Source organism: Gymnoscopelus braueri (genome assembly GCF_963280865.1).
Source record: "Gymnoscopelus braueri genome assembly, chromosome: 22".
Classification (NCBI taxonomy): domain Eukaryota; kingdom Metazoa; phylum Chordata; class Actinopteri; order Myctophiformes; family Myctophidae; genus Gymnoscopelus; species Gymnoscopelus braueri.
Window position 1 is genome coordinate 26,927,922 of NC_137624.1, and position 20,784 is coordinate 26,948,705.

Below are 20,784 nucleotides of genomic sequence, written 5' to 3' on the forward strand. Positions count from 1 at the left end.
ATTTGCATGGAATTTGGGATCATTTCCTCCTATCGTTTTCGTCCCCTGTAATATAATATTCAAACTAATTAATGTGTTAAATCCAGTCTGAGAACCGCCCACGGTCACTTTGCAAAACAGAACGAGCGTGTAACACTGTCACACTGTCTTGTATGAGTTACAATGCAATATTTTAATCATTCATATTATTTAAATGAGTTATTTTTTTTATTTTCAATGACTGCCAGGGGCGGACAGGAGGTGAGCCCCCGTGCGGTGAGGTCTGCGTTAGGATGCCCTGCCGGGGAGGAGGTGCCAGCGTGGGCGACGGAGATGACCGAGGGCGGTGAATCCCGGGTGTTTGCTGCCATGTGCGAGCGCCTGGGCATACACAAGACCCGCACTACCCCATTGCACCCTCAGAGTGAGTGGTTGGTGGAGAGACTTCACCGGAACATGGGAGATCAGCTGGCCATCGTCACCTCCACCAGCTAGACTGGGACAAACACCTGTCCCTGGTGCTTATGGTGTGCCGCTCAGCAGCACAGGAGTCCACGGAGTGCACAGCTCTCCTCGTGCTGGCAAGAGAGCTCCGCACCCCGGTGCACCCTCGGCGCACCCTCGGTCGTCCACCTGATGCCCCGGCTGTGCAGGGCCGGAGGAGTACACCAGGAAGCTGCAGGACTGCCTGGATTCAGCCCACAACTTGGCCCGGGAACAGCTGCAGGAGGCCACCGTGAGGCAAAAGCGCACCTAAGACGTGTCTCGGGAACGGGACTTCACGCCAGACGAGTTGGTCTGGGTCTCTATCTATTCCCGACACGAATGCACAGACGACCTCTCCCCCTTCCTCGGCTGCTCAACCCCCTCCCAGCTCTCCGCTTAAACCACAGGGGGACCCCATGTCCGTGTCCCTCGCCCCTTCACCCTTGCCCCCACTCTTTTCAAAAAGGGGGTCCGTGGCCAAATAGATATCAATTTGAGGGTCCTTGACATGAACATGTTAGAGAACCACAGCTCTATATGCTGCTAATCAATAACGAAAGCGTTGAAAAACCTCTTACCGCCTACTTTGTGTATAAATTTGCCCTGGCTATGGTCCTTGCTGATTACTATAGCAACAGGTTGTTTGGAAGCATATTGCTTGACAGATATTTATTCATGTGCAGGATGAGACAGACGTCAGAGAAGGAGAGATCGAGGGCATGCATGGGGGTGTATGCCTGGGGATGTGGAGCATTTCCACCAAAACAGAGAGGCTACAGAGCAGACAGCTTGTTAAGTAAGCTTGAAATGTCAGCATCTCAGAATGTAGCTAACAGTGGAGTGACGGGCGACTTGAACAACACTTGCAAACCCGATACTAGCTGGTAATTTTGTGCAACGAGTCAATGACATATTTACATAGCCTACATATACAGTATTATATACAAGATGCACCCCTGTGAAATGACATTCAATTTTGAACACATTTGATCTTTGTAAGGTATATAATCGCCTTCTCTACTCTGGTATCAAAGCCTTTATATTCTGAGTTTAAACGGGCAGCATTTCTGCAGGATCCACAACGTTTTTAGATTTTCCCCTTCCCCTTGTCTTGGTTTTCTCTTTGTTTCAGACTCTTGGCATGTTTCAATTTCATGTTCTTTATCAGGTTTGTAGGAAATTGCCATATTCTTTTGCCTTTTGCAATGTGCTCATGGGTTATCACTCACATCCTCTCTGTCTTATTGCTTTATGTAAATTGATATCAGAAAGATCATGTATGGTTCACAGAAACCGCAACAGGCTAGTACAGAGCCACTGTGTTAAATCCAATTATGTTTGATAGTTGTTTCATTGTGGTTTCATGTCTCGATGAAGGAATGCAATGTTTACACATACACAAACTGCATTCCGTCTTTAACATTAACGCGCGCGCGCACACACACACACACACACACACACACACACACACACACACACACACACACACACACACACACACACACACACACACACACACACACACACACACACACACACACACACACACACACACACACACACACACACACACACACACACACACACACACACAAAACACACACACGTCAAAACTAGATATGGTAGGGGAAAGGAACTGGTTGGAATAACGTGTTCCTTCCACGCGCTATGTCTAACCAGGGAACCTCCCCCCAGTCAGGTGATAAGAAGCGGCCTGCTTGCTCCTCATGCATTGAAGGAGGCATGAGCTTCAGCTTGGGCTCTCCCTATAGGCTGGCAGAGGGAGAGTAGCGCCCAGGATTACATAGGCAATTGGCACTGGGTGAAAAAATATGGGTTACAAAAATCGTGGGATAAAAATTATAGAAGAAAAAAAAAAACTAGATATGGTACACAGAAAAATACGAAAAAGTAGGCCTACTGTATGTGGCAGTGAGTCAAGACACTTAAAGGGATATTTCACTTTCAAAAAAACTTTTGGTCATTTTATCGTCTACTCAGGCTTTTGTCAGCCCCCCAGACCGTTTTTAAGTTGCTTGATTTAGTATTTAGATATTTGATAATTATTTTATCAGACACGCCCCCTTCCTATACAAACCCATTATAACTTCAAACTCCATTTTTAACCTGTTAGATTCATCAAAAACACCCGTCCTTTGTTCTGCTGACTCACCCTGCCCTCCTAATACGTGAGGGGGCCGTGTTTTTTCGATTTATTTTTTAATTTATTTTATTTAATGTTTTAATGTATTTAATTTTTTCCATTTTCCAAAAATATATAAAAAATAAATGAAAAAAGTTATCGAAAAAACACGGCCCCCTCGCGTATTGGGAGGGCAGGGTGGGTCACCAGAACCGAGAACGGGTGTTTTTGACGAATCTAACATGTTAAAAATTGAGTTTGAAGTTATAATGGGTTTGTATAGGAAGGGGGCGTGTCTGATAAAATGAATATCAAATATCTAAATAATGAATCAAGCAACTTAAAAACGGTCTGGGGGGCTCACAAAAGCCTGAGTAGACGATACAATGACCAAAAGTTTTTTTGATAGTGAAATATCCCTTTAAGCTCGATACAGTACACAGAAACATAAAAATGTATATGAGGCAGTAATGTGCTAAATAATTGGCTATACTCTCACAGTTGTTGATTTCGCAGGTAGTTGCAATTCTGTTTTTGCAACTGATGGTAAGTGCAGATTATTTTAGGGGTTTTGATGGTACTTGCCTATCTTTCTCTCCTTCTCTCTTCCCCCTCCCCTCATAGTGCTTTGATGTGGTGTTGGATATTGGTGTACAGGAGTTTCCCACCAGGTTGAATAAGTATATCAGAATAAACCTGGTCAATGTTGTCACTTGTTGTTAGTGTTAATCAGACTTGAACTGAACGGATCTCTCTGTGTGTCTCTCTATGTGTGTGCATCATAGGCACTATGTAGAAGAGACATACATACATAGCAATATTTTAAAACTTCAGTAAGAACTGAACAAAACAATGTCACCATAACATCACCATATGTTGGTGTAACTAAGACATTAGAGTTGCCACCTGAAAGTTGATTAAAATAGTCAGTCGACCCCTCAGTCGACAGGGCTAGAAATAAACTTTTTCACCACCGTGCCCAAATGTATTTGTGGCGATGTTACTTTTCTGTGGTGTGGACACTTTGTGTACTTATGATGGTGGAGGCGAGCGAGTGTGTAATAAAGCCACAAGAAGGATTACATCCAGTACTTTGTTTACTTGTCGGACCGGCAGTTTTACAGGACAACAGCACGATAAACAGCAGTAAAGGTATGTGTTACAGAACTCACAGTTATTCTATAACCTTGTCAGTCTTTGAGTTATAAGTCCTTGGTTCTTTTGTAGAGGTGGAGGATAAACACTCGAACGTCCATACACTTTAAACCCGGAATACAACTGACTCCTACAGGTGGGCTGAACCAATATGCAACAGTACCTCTGGTGCCTGAGAGCCAATACGGACAGATTATACTCAGCAGCACACACACGATAGGCTGGCATCAACACAGATACTGGGGATAGGCTGGCAGTTGTTCCCTCGTTACAGTATTCTCAAGAGAAAATGTGAATGATTACTTTTTTATTTTCAATGAATAGCTTAGCTTTCTTTCCAATTGTGTCAAAGTGGTTTAAATGAAACTGGAGAGCACTGCATCGGGAGTACTGCATTGGCGGTCAGGCGGTCAAAATAAAAACTGCGGGCCCCCCAAAATCCTGCATCCTCCCGCGATAAACCAGATATGGAGCTTATAATATACTTTAGCAAGATATGAATATGTCTACATGCAGAGGAGAACATAATTTCCCCTACTGTGCTGCAGCAGGCTGGCTGCAGACAACGCAAGCGGAGTCTCTCTCTGGGAAAGTCCCATCTCTCTCTCTCTCTCTCTCTCTCTCTCTCTCTCTCTCTCTCTCTCTCTCTCTCTCTCTCTCTCTCTCTCTCTCTCTCTCTCTCTCTGAAAGTCCCATCTCTCTCTCTCTCTCTCTCTCTCTCTCTCTCTCTCTCTCTACAGCTCGTCACGGTGTCTCAATATAATATATCAGTGGTGGTAAAAGTACTGATTCTTTTTACTTAAGTAAAAGTATCAATATTAAAAATGTACTTGAGTTAAAGTACAAGAGCATTGGCATCAAAATATACTTAAGTACTAAAAGCAAAAGTAGTCATTATGCACAATGTCCCGCACATGCACGTAGGTGAAAACATAACCTCTGCCCTGCCTGGCAGAGATAAAAAAAAAACAACAACACAAAGAGACCTGCAGTAATTTTCATCTCTCGTAGTAGGCCTACTCCTTTACAAATATGTGTCCTGAAGTCCTCTTTCATAACTGTCCGTTCCTTTGCCCAAAGCATCTCTTTGTTTCTACATTCATTCCTGATAAATGGAGATTTTCTAGCACAGTACAGTTTACTATTCTCTCGTGTGATACTAGTTCATGGTGATTGGTGAGTATCACTGAGCACATTCCTGTGTTCTGCCTTCTTCCCCGTCTGAACGAAGGGAGCGTCTTTAACATAAAGACCCCGTAAACAGGAAGTATCCTAACCCAGTATGAGAAGGTCTATAAGTAGTATTATGTATTCAAATGTTGTCAGAGCACATAATATATAAACCACCCTGCCATATTAGAATGATTCAAAAAAAGTATTATTGGTTTCAAAGTCATGAACAATGTCTTTCTGCTAAGGGCTGTGGGGGGAGGGGGTCCACTGAAGGCAGTGAAAGAATTATTCTTGCCAAAGGATGGCGATGCACTCTAGGGTATATATAATGGCCAGAAGACTGGTATACCTTGGCAGAAGACTGGTGTAGTTAGGAATTATGCCATGAGTGACACTGATGACATCACTGAATCTTATGTTCCATTGCCTGTAACTTGTTCTCTGCTGTTGTCATATATTTATTTTATGTAGTCGGCTACATAAGTCTGTTAGTCGGCTGTTTGTTTTTTCTGCTGCTTTGCAGTCATCGCTACCACTTCCCACCTGATGTCGTGTGGAAGTCCCGACTGTTCCAGACCATACTGAATAACTGCTAGCTTGCTTAATGTCTTCAGACTAGGACCTAAGTCTAATATGTACAGGTCAGACAACTTTTCATCTTCCTCATCATCAAGATCCTCCACTGAAACAGTTGTGTATATGTTTCCTCCAAAGAGGATGATACGATCTTCCACCATGCAACAGCCCATCCTAGACTTCCATGAAGATGGGACTTTCCCTCTGGGCTCAATCTTCTTCCAGGAGAACGTCTCTGGATTGAATTTCCACAGATCATTGAAGGTCCGGTCCTGAAGAAAGCTGAAGCCACCAAATATGTACAGCTCTCCATTGTAGGCAAAGGCTGAATGACACTCGCGTCCTTCTGGAAGAACCTGTGCAGAAGGCGTGCTCAGCCAACAGTAGGTCTCTGTGTCAAACACATTGATATTATTCAGCATGTCCTGGTGCCCCCTGCCCCCGAATACAAACATCTTTGCCCCAATGATGGTGGCAGAGTGACAATTTGAAACAGGTGCCGATGTGCCGCTGGTGTTAATTAAAGACCAGACCATTGTGGTGGTGTCCATCCTGTAGATGCCATTAGTGTATTCCGTCCGCTGGTTACTCCCTCCAAAGATATACATGAACTTCCCCGAGACACAGGCTGAGTGGCCGTACCTCGCCTGTGGAAGCGTCCCAGAAACCATGGGCTTGAACCATCTGTGGGTGTCAACGTCAAATGCATAAAGAATGTTGCAGTACTCCCTCAATGAGTATGTTACCCCGCCCCAGATGTAGATCATATCTTCTATCAGCACAGCTGTGTGACCCACACGCATGGAGGGAACCTGAAGGGGACGTTCTCCCCCATCGGGTATCATTGGTGGCGACTTCATCCAGCACAAAGACACTGTGTTGAAGACGTGAACACCAATCTGATCCGTGTCATATATGTTAACGCACCCTCCAAACGAGTACACCATGTGCCCCACTGCCACAGCAGCCTGATAGTTTCTGTCTGACCGTCCCTCCAGATGCACTGTCCAGTGCAGCATATTCACACGCAAGCACCACTGTGTATGAACATGGATTCTCCAAGCGTTGCTCTGTAAAATAATTCAGTGCTATTTACAGGTGCTACCTCTTATATTGGTACAGTGGTACAAATGTGATGCAAAGCTTGGTCAATCCACAATGCTGATGGTCCCATCAGGTGTTCAAATGGATCCTTAAGGTCTACAATTGTGGTACATTATTTTTGTATGAAATCTGTTTTGTGAAGTTTGATGTAAAAGGCCTGTCAAGTGATTCTTGATTCTGTCTAATTCTACTCACCTGGGATTACTTACCTGAGTTATTGTACTACTGAAACTAGACCAGGAGACCTGGATGTGCCAGACCCCTAGTGGTTAAATACTCGAGGTGACGTCACCTCATGCCGACATCTGATTGGCTGGGTATGAAAAGAGGGACAGACCGACAAAGCCTCATGTAGGCCAGACCCCCTGGGTCTGGCAAACCCCCGGGTCTGGCAAAAAAGGTCTGTTAACTCATTCACTGCCAATTATGTCGGATGTAAATCGAGTGCCCACAGTGCCAATGACCTCTTTTTTTTTTCTTTTTTCTTTTTTACACAGAACCAGGAGATAACGTGATTCAAAGATTTACTGCTCCATTCACTTCCTGGTTAAAGTATTTGGGAAATATTCGGAACCTCGGCTCCTGTGTTTTACTATGTATTTTTGGCGAAACATGCTATTTTCAACTGAGTATAACAAGCAAACAAGCACAGTGAAACCCTCCGTGATTAGCAACCATCAGGGGATCGATGATACTGGAGATAAATATTCTGTGACTACTTGAAAAGGTAAGAAAATCACAAAATTGCTGCCAGTCTGGGCCTTTTGGGCTATTTAGTGAATGGCAGTGAATGAGTTCAAATATAAATGTCTTGTGTTATGCAACAACAAAGTCTTAATGCCAATTGGACACAGAGGTGTTTGTAGTAGTTTAATTGTGACAATAGAGTGAAGTGATTCCAATTGTTGAATTGTTACTTAATTGTGCAATGTATGTAACATGTGAGAGTTACAGCAATTTAATTTACATGCAAGATGTTTATAATAGGCATAGTTTTGATTATGCCGTTTTGGCTGCATCAGTTTTACACTTCTGTCTGTCAATAAACCTGATGACTCTGAGAGAACAGTCCCCAGAGTTTTGATGGTAGGAAGGTGTTTATACTTACTGCCAAGTTATCCACTCTACATAAGTCCCGTTAACTATTCTGGCTACAAAGGGTTCTGGGGTGCAACCTAGCAACCTGTCACAAGCCTAGTTGTGGATGTTGTTGACACTTAATTGTCAAACTGCACTTCACACTCTCCAGTGTGCATGATTGACAGCATGTGAGGTACTTTATTCTATTGTTATATAGTAGTTATTACGTATGAACAGGTATAACAAATTAAGCCAGTGCTGTCTATGTTGGCTACTGTATGTGCAGTTATGCCTCACAAAAGATAAAACTATTGGTTGGTTAAGATTCAGATTAGTATTACTTTAAGTCTACCTATTTTTAAGTCGTTGCTCCTAGGACGTTTAGCAGTTGCTTAATGTACAGAGGCTTTGTGAGATAATAGGCAAAGGCATTGGTCATTGGATATGACAAAAAATATGGGGAACTAGAAAAAGTGCTCCTCGGAGCACAGGTCTCCGCCAGGTCAGGTAGGCTATTGTGGCCTCCTGGTGGCGCTATAATAGGCCAACGTGAAAAGGGTGCTATTTCTTCTTAGGCCTTGCACAACAATCGGACACTGACTGCATTCATGATTTGAGGCATTTTGTTAAAAATTTGTTTCGCTAAATTAGACCTGCTGGTGGCGCTATAACAGGCCAATCTTAAAAGTGTGGCATTTGTTCCTCAACATAGTGTGAATGTGCGTGAAAAGTTTGACCGCAATCGGACGGTGCGTTCATGATTTGCGGAATTTTGTTCAAAACAAGCCAATAATGCAAACTTTAGATGTCAATCTTAGCCAATCAGTATGGAATATGAAAAATCAAACACATCCGACGTGATCACATGACTATAGAGATCATGTGTACCGATTTGCGTGAAATTTGGATAACATTGGAAGGAGTAGTATAAAATTATATGAAGAAAATCGATGCCTTCCATAATCGATGCTTGAGGAAAATCTGCCGCATTTTCTGGCCCGAGAGGATATCCAACGAAGAGCTACACAGGGTGACCAAGTGCAACAGCATAGTGTTAGAGATCAAACTGCACCGATTTCGATGGCTAGGTCATGTGTTCAGAATGGCCCAGGAACGTATCCCTAAGGTCGCTTTAGGATGGACTCCTGCAGGGAAAAGGAAGAAAGGTCGGCCCAAAACAACCTGGCGACGAACCGTGACTGCCGAGCTAAAGGAGATGAACCTGACATGGGGCGAGGCACAACATGCAGCACAAGACAGGTCCCGATGGAGGCAGATCGTTAAAGCCTTATGTCCCACTAGGGACGAAGAGGATTAAGTAAGTAAGTAAAGTATAAAATTATGTGTTTTACATAAGTCGGCCTCCTGGTGGCGCTCTAAAAGGCAGATGTGAAAAATGCAGTGCAAAGGTTTTTCCTTGACCTCTAGGGAGTGTGCATACAAAGTTTTACATAGATCGGTGCAGTTATAGGTAAAAACACAAATCGGTCTGTTATAGCGCCAACATGAGGCTGATTTGAACATTTTAAAATGGTAGTTCTTACTCGGCCTAATGGGAATGTGCGTGCAAAATTTCACGGAAATTGCATTCTGTGTTCATGATTTGAGGCATTTTGTTCAAAACGGAGCACTCCTGCCAACTTTGGAAGACATTTTTAGCCAATCAGGATGGAATATGAAAAATCTGAAAGACCCGTTTCGTTTAATGACTATAGAGATACTGTGTACCGATTTGCGTGATTTTTGGACAAAATCTGTAGGAGTAGTGTAAAAAAAAGGGTTTTGCACAAATCAACCTCCTGGTGGCGCTATAACAGGCCCATGTAAAAGATTTGGCCCAGAGGTTCTGAATTGGCATCCAGGGAGTGTGTGTGCACAGTTTCGCAGCGACCGGGCCAACGGTGCTGGAGATTATTCGCTTGCAGACAGATGGACACACGGACGGACGGACGGACGGACGGGGTGGAAAACATACTCTCTCGCCATGCCTTTCGGCCTGGCGGAGACAATAAAACACTTTTTTAGGTTCAACCCTTGTGGCCTATTTAAGAAATAGGAGTAAGGGGAGAAGCATTTGCTTCAGCATAATTAGTGCTTATACTGCTTATATAATCAGGCTGATTTAGCAAAGCAAGGCAGTAGGGGAACTGAGATGGATGTGAGCACATTTAGCGAGGGACAAGCCATGTGTCTGCAGCGCAGACATGGATTTTCCACTTGTTATGCATGTCTAGCTGGATTTTAAAAGTTAAAGAAAAGGTAAAAAGGAAATGTTTCATTGTGGAAGCATTGTGGATTGACCAAGCTTTGCATCACATTTGTACCACTGTACCAATATAAAAGGAAAACGTACACCAATTTTATGTACACTGTATGTTATTCTAATGCAAAAAATGACAGTCAGCTGACCTATGGCATACCCATACCTCGGCCAGTAAGGGCAACAGACACTCAAGAGACATAATTGTACTAGGAAGTCCGCTACAGGAGAAGTTGAACAAAGTTCTATACTATCTCACAATTATCTCATTATGGTCCTATAAACAATTAGACACAGTACATATAGCTTCTTCTGATTTCTAGCTTCCTGAGCAGACTAAAACATTGCATGGATTGTGTTGAACATGTTAACTTGCTGAAGGCTATATCTGGGTGGCTGCACTCTCAGTTCTAGAATTTACTGCTGGCAGCCTGAGTACAGTAATGAAATTGTGTCTGGTTCAGAAAGGATGGAGTGTCGTGGATGAAATTACTGAGCAAAGGGTAAATTCCATTTAATTTGTAAATGACCGGGTAAGCATATTCTTTCAGACATTTATTTCTCATTCCCAAGGTTTCCTTGCCATCGCCAAGGAAACAAGCTAAAATAAACCATTTAACAAAGAGGATAAACCATTGAAAAGGAGAGTTTGATAGAAATCTTGGTCCAACACACTGTATAAAATGAAATAGTTATGAAACACCTCTTTTGATTTGTAACACTGAGGCAACTACAGCACATTGCAAACCAATGCCCAAGTAATCACACAACGTCCCACTCTCCCAGTTCTCAATTACTTTTCTCCCCATTTGCCATAAAACAAAGATATGTCAGTGAAATGTGTAAAGTATAACCCAGTGAAGTGAAACAGCTGAGTCCACAACTTTGACGAGGGTAACGGTAATAGAATGAAGGTGAAATTGAATTCAGAATAAAATCCTGGATGCAACAATAATAATGATGAATACAAACTTGAACTTTTGAAGATAGGTCGGTATAAGCAACCTATATTTTTACTGAAGGATACTTTATTGTCTAACTCTAAAAAAGTTCTATGTCTGTGTCATTTGAATGTGTTTGTGTAGGCGTGTGTGTGTGTGTGTGTGTGTGTGTGTGTGTGTGTGTGTGTGTGTGTGTGTGTGTGTGTGTGTGTGTGTGTGTGTCTGTGTCTGTGTCTGTGTGTGTGTGTGTGTGTGTGTGTGTGTGTGCGCGCGAGTGTGCTTACAAAATGTTTTGCATAATACTGCAGGTTATTTTTATGAGCAGTCACTTATTAAGGATCTGAAATATTCCCTATGCAAATATGTCCCCAATTAGCCTGCACAGTTTTAATTGGAGACTAGCTTTTTACAGAATATTATCAGCCTTGAATTCCCACACTTTCCATGACAGTGGCTCATTATTTCCAATAAATGTATCGCGATACATAAAATAACTTTGCCCCTTTAGTAATTGTGGTTATAAGGGCAGATATAAAGAAACATTCTGCATTTTCTAAGAAAAAAGCAGGCTGGTTGGCCGCCATGTGGATGCCAGGGTTTACTAGCTGGTGTTTAAGGTATTACTCAATTGGGAGGGTGTTGCTATGCATTTTCAGGTGGTTGCTAAGTTGTTCGTGGTTGCTACTAGGATGTTGTGGGGTGGGGCTTAGGGTGGACTAGGTGGTTGGGTGGTGCTAGGTGGTGGCTAGGATGTACAGTACAGTTTTAGGTGGTTACTAGATTGTTGCTAGGCAGCTCCTTGGTTGTGGTTGGTAGTTGCTAAGGTGTTTCTTGATGGTTATTAGACTGTAAGGTGGTTAGATGGGTGTACTACTCTATTTGTTGTTAGGGTGTTAGAAAGCTGCTAGGTGGTTATACCTTGCTGAAGAGAAGCGTTTTAAACCCAATTTATTCAGCTCACTCAACATTCCTGCTAAATTATAAGACCAGAATTGCTCAGGTAGTTACAGTAAGTATGTTCATTTTCCTATGTTTCCACTTCACTGCAACCAACACCATATTACTATAAAAGCCTCCAGAAAGCACTATGAGAACATGGAGCTTGTTCATAAAGCACGACGATAACTGAATTGCACAGAATATACTGTTAATTTCAAGTTATTCATGGTGTTATATGGTGGTGACTTCGATTGGCATCATGCCAGTCTGAACTGAAATGACGTGTTTGCCTTTATGTGTTAGGTGGAGAGTACATAATAGACACAGTTTGCAATTGGTTGTGATTATGAACCCTCCACTTTATCCATTTTGCTACCTGAAAAACCCTGCCAATAGTTACCAGGACATTAGATAGTCTCTGCTTGGCAAAGTGATGGTGAAAGCACAGGCATTCAAACATGTTGTTAAATGATAATAAACAGTTAATACATAACTTTGTGAATGTCTTGATGTGGATAAGTGGTGTGCATCTGCTTGGTCATCACATACCACCTAAACAGCCCTTAACCACTGAAACCCTATATACTTCATTGACCGAGGTCCCTGGGAGTCTGTACTTGGCTCCCTATTTGTTTCACTGTACACACAAAATAAATTAAAAAAACTGATCTTAAAGCTCATGAAGCTTGTAGATCTATTGCCGCCGAATGCCAACATATTATGACATGCCCAGCATAGGGACAATAGTGTTCATGTGGATATGGAAGATTGGTGTGCCATGTAGTACTGTGCAGCCCAGTCAATAATTTATTGATTTGTATTACAGCTTTAACTAATCGTCTCTCATTGAGCAAAAGAAATGTGGGCCATATTAGGATTGCTTTACTTAAATTATGATTCCATGTACTGTATGGATTATGACGTTCTATTTAATGTCATCTGTTGCAGATGTTGTTTAATATCTAAAGGGATTTGCTGTTCAACAAGATTATTATTATTGTTATTTTTTTGATAATTCTTTTGACATTTAGCTTTAGTTTTTTATTTAGTTAGGAGTGCAGAGAGACAGGGAACTGAGGGCAGAGAGAGGGAGGACATGAGACATGCAGGAGTCAGGCTCACAAGGAGCTTTACCCGTGCACCATCTTGGAGGCCAATCTATGACGTCAGAGCTATGACATCAGTAATCTCCATATTTGGGCATATAGCGAGAGACAGACACCGAGACACAGGACACAAGAGATTCCTGAAATGTATTAGGTTAGTGGTTCTCAAAGTAGGGTCCATGGACCCTCAGGGTTCCTTATGGACCCTTACACGTCTGTAACTCTGAGAGTGTACAGATCCATTTGGACACTCTCAGAGTCATGGGGGTCCTTGAAATTAAATCAAAAAGTTTGAGAACCACTATAGAAAAATAGATTATTATTCAGAAATGAATAAACTTTAATTGCGCTAACAAAGTTAGTCAAAGATGGCCAGCTTAGACTTTAAGTCGATGTGATTCCTATAGGACACATCCCATCTAGTCTGTCTGTCTGTCTGTCATCAATATGACATCATCAACATTATTTCAGAGATCCAGAGGGAAGCCACGCCCTTCTTAGACCCTGTCTTGTTGTCTCTAGAAAGATGGATAGATAGATAGATATTGATCGCACAGGGGAAATTCAGGTGCCAGAGACAGCACAGCAAAAAAAGATACAGGGCCAAGAAATACAGGAGGTACAGAAGGTCTATCTATATATCAAATAGTTTATCTGTTTACTGTTGTTTAACCATGAATACATTTCAGTGACACAGTGGTAGCTCTTGCTGATGTCAGTCTCCTCAGCGTAACCTCTGTGTGATTTATGAGTCTTTTCCGCAAAGCTTACGCGAGTCGCGGGTTACGCTGCTTCACTATGCCTCACTAGCAGCAGAGGGCACTCAGTTTACAGACAGCTACACAGCTATGTATTAACGATGAGTTGGTTAGGCTACCAATTAATTACAGTATTGTTTGTCCCTGAAATCCTCAAGAGATTATAACTAGGGTTTGTTAATAGTCTCTCGGTTATCCAGGTGATTATCCTGTAATCTAAATGCTGATCGTTTCGGTATAAGAGTTGCAGTTACAAGTTTTGCAGTTTGTACTAATTGTCTCCGCCAGGCCGAAGGTATGGTGGAGAGTATGTTTTACCCCCTGTCCGTCCGTCCATGTGTGTGTGTGTCCGTCTATCACCACCGCCCATAGGCTAAGCTTTGCAGGACGTGCTGCAACCTGACCTGGCGGAGACCTGTGCTCCGAGGAGCACATCTTCTAATTGTCTCCGCCAGGCCGAAGGCATGGTGGAGAGTATGTTTTACCCTCCGTGTGTGTGTCCGTCTCAGCCAAGCTAACATTGGTCAAGCTTCACGTGACACGTGACAATATGTAATATAAATAGGTAAGACAGGATTAATCGGGAACAGTACTCGCCTGGCGGAGACCTGTGCTCCGAGGAGCACATTTTCTAGTTTAACTCTGTTATTGTCTCCGCCATAGGCCGAAGGCATGGTGGAGAGTATGTTTTACTCTCCGTGTGTGTCCGTCTCAGCCAAGCTAACATTGGTCAAGCTTCACGTGACACGTGACAATATGTAATATTGTACCGTGATTGGCTGACTCTATTCAGACCCTTTGCTTTGATTGGCTAGCGAGACGCATGATGAAATAATAACCTATAAATAGAACCACACACTTAAAAAAAAAAAAAAAATTAAGTGAGACCTGTGCTCCGAGGAGCACATTTTCTAGTTACTCTTGTAATTTCTTTGTACTTTTTGTTGCCAGACCCACGGGGTCGGCCAACATGAGGCTTTGTACCTGTTTCGTCCATACATGGGCATAGACACAGGCTGACACGTCATGTGAAGTCCGGCTTAGCCGTGACGTAGTGCTCTTATCTTATAAAGTACTTATTCTGGGTCTGGCAGAACCAGGTCTCCTGGTCTTGTTTTGTTAAACAAAACTTGTCTAGAAAACCAGCGCAGAGAACTCACTAACGCTCTGAACCAGGGCTAGTAGTTAAAGTGCAACAAAAACACAAAAGACTAAAGTCAGTGCAAGAAATATGAGCGCGTGTCGACCACATAATCCACATAAGGTAAAATGCCAAAATCCACAGGTAGATCCATGAGGAAGAGCAAAAACAAGTAAAGTGACAATTTAAGGACTTTTTAAGACCTTTTTAATGCCTAAAAAAAGACAAAAGAAAAAAAATGAAATGAACATTGGCCAAATTGTCAAATAGTCCAAGAAAGATGCAAACAAATTGAAAATAGCCAATTTTCGCAATATTTATCTGTGGAATGGAATGCCTACAATTCCAAATGTTTGTCAGGGTGGGGGTCTCCAGTTCAAATGATAATTTTGGGGGGTCCCCAGACCCCAGTTCAAATATGATAATTTTGGGGGGTCCCCAGTTCAAATAAATTAATATTGTGGGGGGTCCCCTGTTGAAATATGATTATTTTTGGGGGTCCACAGTTAGTTTTTTTCCCCGATCTGCACCAAACTTGGCAAAAACACTGTTCCAGGGTCCGCCATGAGAATAGTCTGAGAATGGCCATAACGTTGTCCTCATTGATCCAATCAGCAGAATATAGTAATAGATTAGAAAAATAATCACATAAATATGCAAAGTAACCAGTAACTAAAGATGCCAAATAATGTATTTTAGTGGAGTAACAAGTACAACTAGCTCCTCGGAGCACAAGTCTCCGCCAGGTCAGGTATGTTAGTGTGGGCCAGCAATGTTCGGAATTCGAAAAACAGGCTGGAATGTGTAAAATCGGACGGATCGGACAGATCCGTCTTGATCACTTGCCTAAAGAGAAAATATGTACCAATTTGCATGATGTTTGGACAACATTTGTAGGATAAATATTTAAAAGATGTTGTCTAACAATTGGCCTCCTGGTGGCGCTATAATAGTGCAATGTTGAAAGCGTGGCATTAGTTCCTCAACGTAGTGCGAATGTGCGTGCAAAGTTTCACCGCAATCGAACGCTGCATTCATGATTTGCGGCATTTTGTTCAAAACGGGCCAATCCTGCAAACTTTAGATGTCAATCTTAGCCAATCAGGATGGAATATGAAAAATCTAACAGAACCGTCTTGATCACATGACTATAGAGATCACGTGTACCGATTTGTGTGAAATTTGGATACAATCTGAAGGATTAATATCCAAAAATGGGTTTTACATAAGTCGGCCTCCAGGTGGCGCTATAAAAGGCAGATGTGGAAAATGCAGGGCAAAGGTTTTTCCTTTGTCTCTAGGGAGTGCACATACAACGTTTTACACAGATTGGTGCAATTATGGGTAAAAACACAAATCTGCCTGTTATAGCGCCACCATAAGGCCGATTTGAAACATTTAAAGTGGCATTTCTTCCTCAGCCTAGTGGGAATGTACGTGCAAAATTTCACAGAAATTGCATGCTGTGTTCATGATTTGAGGCATTTTGTTCAAAACGGAGCACTCCTGCAAACTTTGGAAGCCAATCTTAGCCAATCAGGATGGAATATGAAAAATCTGAAAGACCCGTTTCGTTTAATCACTAAAGAGATACTGTGTACCGATTTGCGTGAGGTTTGGCCAAAATCTGTAGGAGTACTGTCCAAAAATGTGTTTTGCAAAAAACTGCCTCCTGGTGGCGCTATAACAGGCCCATGTGAAAACTTTGGGGCAAAGGTTCTGAATTGGCATCCAGGTAGTGTGTGTGCACAGTTTCGCTGCGGGAGATTAGCTGGTCACAGACGGCCTGGCAGAGACAATAATGTGGCTCTGAGATGTAGTCGAGTAGATGTTCATGGTATAAAAAAACCTAAAGTAATTAAGTACCTCCAACTTTTACTCAAGTACAGAACTTGAGTAAATGTACAGAGTTACTTTCCAGCAGTGATCTGGATGCATGTAGGTTACCCATGTGACTCTGTGAGTGCCTGGAGCAGTGGGTGGAGAGTGGGTGGAGAGTGACTGAGAGTGGATGGAGAGTGACTGAGAGTGGGTGGAGAGTGACTGAGAGTGGGTGGAGAGTAGGAGGGTCCTGGTTATGTAAGCACTGTTCTGTTCAGTGTTGATCTGGGAGAGTTTAGCCAGGAAGCGGAGCAGAGGACTGGGTCAAGTCATTACCAGTGTCCTACTGACCTCAAGACCATAACATGTCAGAAAGTAAAGTCAGATCCCAAACGGTAAAAGCGGACCTCAAATATCGACCATCAAAGTGGACCGAAGGAGATGAACTATTTGGGGTTTTTAAAAGAGAGATGTCGTCCAACATCTTTTCAGCTACAGCGTCAGAGGAGGAACAGCCAGAGATCTACCAGCAAGCCATGCTGAAGCAGCCTGTGATAAAGTTACACAGAATAGGTGTGTGCATGTTTTTATGTCCCTGTACACTTTTCTTTCATCTTCAATAGAAAGCAGATGTACAGAAATGTTGTCGGTACTCGGTGGAGTAACGGTTCCTAAATCAAATGTAGATAAGCACTGTGTGTGTGTGTGTGTGTGTGAGAGAGAGAGAGAGATAGAGAGAGAGAGAGAGAGAGAGAGAGAGAGAGAGAGAGAGAGAGAGAGAGAGAGAGAGAGAGAGAGAGAGAGAGAGAGCTGCAAGAAAAGTGTGTGTGTGTGTGTGAGAGAGAGAGAGAGAGAGAGAGAGAGAGAGAGAGAGAGAGAGAGAGAGAGAGAGAGAGAGAGAGAGAGAGAGAGAGAGAGAGAGAGATGCAAGAAGAATCAATCATCAGGCAGGCCTAAATTTAGAACATTATCAGTTGGTAATACAACTTAGAGTGTCCACCCTCAGATTGGAAGGTTTGAGTTTGATCCCCGGCCGGATCATACCAAAGACCAATGTTGGGCAATATTACTCACAAAAATAATATGTTACTTATTGTCTCCGCAAGGCCGAAAGGCATGGCGAGAGAGTATTGTCTCCGCCAGGCCGAAAGGCATGGCGAGAGAGTATGTTTTGCCCCCTGTCCGTCCGTCCGTCCGTGTGTCCGTCCGTGTGTCCGTCCGTCCGTGTGTCCGTCACGGGTCTTTCAGATTTTTCATATTCCATCCTGATTGGCTAAAAACTAAAACTTATGTAAAACACATTTTTGTATATTACTCCTTCCGATTTGATCCAAATTTCACGCAAATCGGTACACATGATCTCTATAGTCATGTGATGAAGACGGATGTGTTTGATTTTTCACATTCCATCCTGATTGGCTAAGATTGATATCTAAAGTTTGCAGTAGTGGCTTGTTTTGAACAAAATGCCGCAAATCATGAATGCAGCATCCGATTGCGGTCAAACTTTGCACGCACATTCACACTATGTTGAGGAGCAAATGCCACCCTTTTGACATTGGCCTGTTATAGCGCCACCAGCAGGTCTAATTTAGCAAAACAAATGTTTTGAACAAAATGCCTCAAATCATGAATGCAGTGTCCGATTGCCGTGCAAGGCCTAAGAAGAAATGGCACCCTTTTCACATTGGCCTATTATAGCGCCACCAGGAGGCCACAATAACCTACCTGACCTGGCGGAGACCTGTGCTCCGAGGAGCACTTTTTCTAGTTACATAATACTCCTTAAAAATGTAAGTCAGGTGTGAGCCACCTTCCTGGGGCAGAGTCGGGGCCTTATGGGGCCCCCTGATCCTGGTTATTTTTTTAAATTTTGAAAATCACGCATGTTTGTATGGCCTCCAGGGGTCCGCGGGGACTCCCGACTGAAAAAAGCAACTATTTTTGGCTTGTCGATCTGCGCCTTTTGGGGCTAAAAACGGCCGCAGCTCCGTGGCCGTGGATCGCCCAACGCCGGCTGAGGGCTCATTGGATCCGGGCTTGGGATGCCTCTTGGAAATGTCCGACCGGGGAGGAGGGCCAACTGTTGCCATAGGACGTGTAGGGACCATGCCCGGCACGAGGCACCTTCCTGGGGCTCGTGTCTGGCGGCCATCTCCTGGATCTTCGCGTTGTACGCCCCGGTCCGCTCCAAGGAGCCCACGAGGCGAGAACGTATGGAGCTTCGCCGTCGCGATGCCCAGCGCAAGGCGCCGTCTTTGGGCGGCGTAGGTCGGCCGAGCACGGTGCCCGGTGGTGGTGGCCGTGGGTCCATTTCCCCCCTCACCGTGAAGGGGGAGAAAACCAGAAAAACGAAGGCCACGGTGGCCAGCGGGCTAATGGGAAGAGAGAGGCCTCCGGTCGGGCACGGCGAGGTGGCCAAGGGCCCCCCTGGCGTCCTGGAAGACCGGCGACAGCCCAGGGAGACATGGGCTCCGCCCAGGCCCCTTCCTTTGAAATTCTCGGGACGGCGTCGGTCGGCTGAGCGTGGCACCCGGTGGTAGTGGTGTATGGGGTTTGTTTCCCCCCCCTGCAGGGGGGGAAAGAACCAGAAAAAAGAAGGCCAACAGTGGCCAACAGGCTTTTATCTCGGTCAGAAACAAAAACAAATCACTTTCATTGTAACGAGTAACACAGCATTATTTAGATCAGTAAAATTGTATAATATTACTGTTTTGGCAGAGTAATATATAACACTGCTCATTACTGGGTAAAATAATAATATTAGAGTAATATGTTAAAAGTAACTCGTTACTGCCCAACACTGCCAAAGACTATAAAAATGCCTCCCTGCTTGGCACTCAGCATCAAGGTTTGGATTGGGGGGTAAGTCACTGTGACATACTAGCGTCATGTCCAGGGGGTGTACTTGTACATCAAGCTGCCTCACGCTACAGAAACAGAAAATAGGCTCCTGCCCCCTATGGGCCTCATGGCTCCACAAGGCTTACTTACTATTACAACACAGCTTGCATGTTATTTCAAAACATTTCATGTTTTTTCTCTCTCCTCATTCTCCATCCCAGATGTCTCTCCTGCCCAACTCAAACACATCTACAGCAGAAATAGACATCTCAAACATCACCAGAGAATTCATACAGGGTTGAAGCCCTACCACTGTGACCAATGTGGAACAAGGTTCAGCCTGAGCAGTACTCTGAAACGACACCAGAGAATTCATACAGGACAGAAGCCCTACCACTGTGACCAGTGTGGGAAACGGTTCAGCAGGAATAGTACTCTGAAACTTCACCAGAGAAGTCATACAGGAGAGAAGCCCTACGCCTGTGACCAGTGTGGGAAACGGTTCAGCCAGAGCAGTACTCTCAAAGATCACAAGAGAATTCATACAGGAGAGAAGTCCTACCACTGTGACCAGTGTGGGAAAGGGTTCAGCCGGAGCAGTATGCTCAAAGGTCACCAGAGGATTCATACAGGAGAGAAGCCCTACCACTGTGACCAGTGTGGGAAATGGTTCAGCCAGAGCAGTACTCTCAAAGATCACAAGAGAATTCATACAGAAGAGAAGCCCTACCACTGTGACCAGTGTGGAACAAGGTTCAGCCAGAGCAGTACTCTGAAACGACACCAGAGAATTCATACAGGACAGAAGCCCTACCACTGTGACCAGTGTGGGAAACGGTTCAGCCAGAGCAGTCATCTCGAACTTCACAAGATAATTCATACAGGACAGAAGCCCTACCACTGTGATAGGTGTGGGAAACGGTTCAGCAGTAACAGTCATCTCAAAGATCACAAGATAATTCATACAGGACAGAAGCCCTACCACTGTGACCAGTGTGGGAAAGGGTTCAGCCGGAGCAGTAATCTCAAAGATCACCAGAGAATTCATACAGGAGAGAAGCCCTACCACTGTGACCAGTGTGGGAAATGGTTCAGCCAGAGCAGTACTCTCAAAAATCACAAGAGAATTCATACAGGAGAGAAGCCCTACCACTGTGACCAGTGTGGGAAACGGTTCAACCAGAGAGGTCATCTCAAATCTCATGAAAGAACTCATAGAGGAGAGAAGACCTGACCTGACCTGAGATTTTGAGTAAAACGTTTCTCTGTAAAGTCTCT

The 20,784-nt window shown here is 43.7% G+C and overlaps 2 protein-coding genes across 2 annotated transcripts in view; one reads left to right on the top strand and one right to left on the bottom strand.

Annotated features, from left to right (window-relative positions):
* Nucleotides 1-501: 501 nt before the first annotated feature.
* On the bottom strand, nt 502-6,531 carry LOC308078919 (kelch domain-containing protein 3-like; the record flags this gene model as incomplete). The annotated part of the gene is made up of 2 exons (XM_080420260.1): nt 502-700; nt 5,915-6,531. The coding sequence occupies 2 exons, from the start codon at nt 6,529-6,531 to the stop codon at nt 502-504; spliced, it is 816 nt and encodes a 271-aa protein (XP_080276386.1).
* Nucleotides 6,532-17,114: 10,583 nt separating this feature from the next.
* Nucleotides 17,115-20,784, top strand: part of LOC308078920 (uncharacterized protein) — a gene marked incomplete at its 3' end in the record, with an annotated part of 69,979 nt that continues 66,309 nt past the window's right edge. Inside the window, exons 1-2 of the mRNA XM_080420261.1 lie at nt 17,115-17,235; nt 19,728-20,175. Coding sequence (XP_080276387.1) covers nt 17,133-17,235; nt 19,728-20,175 — 551 coding nt within the window. The 5' untranslated portion in view covers nt 17,115-17,132. The remainder of the gene's footprint in view (nt 17,236-19,727; nt 20,176-20,784) is intronic.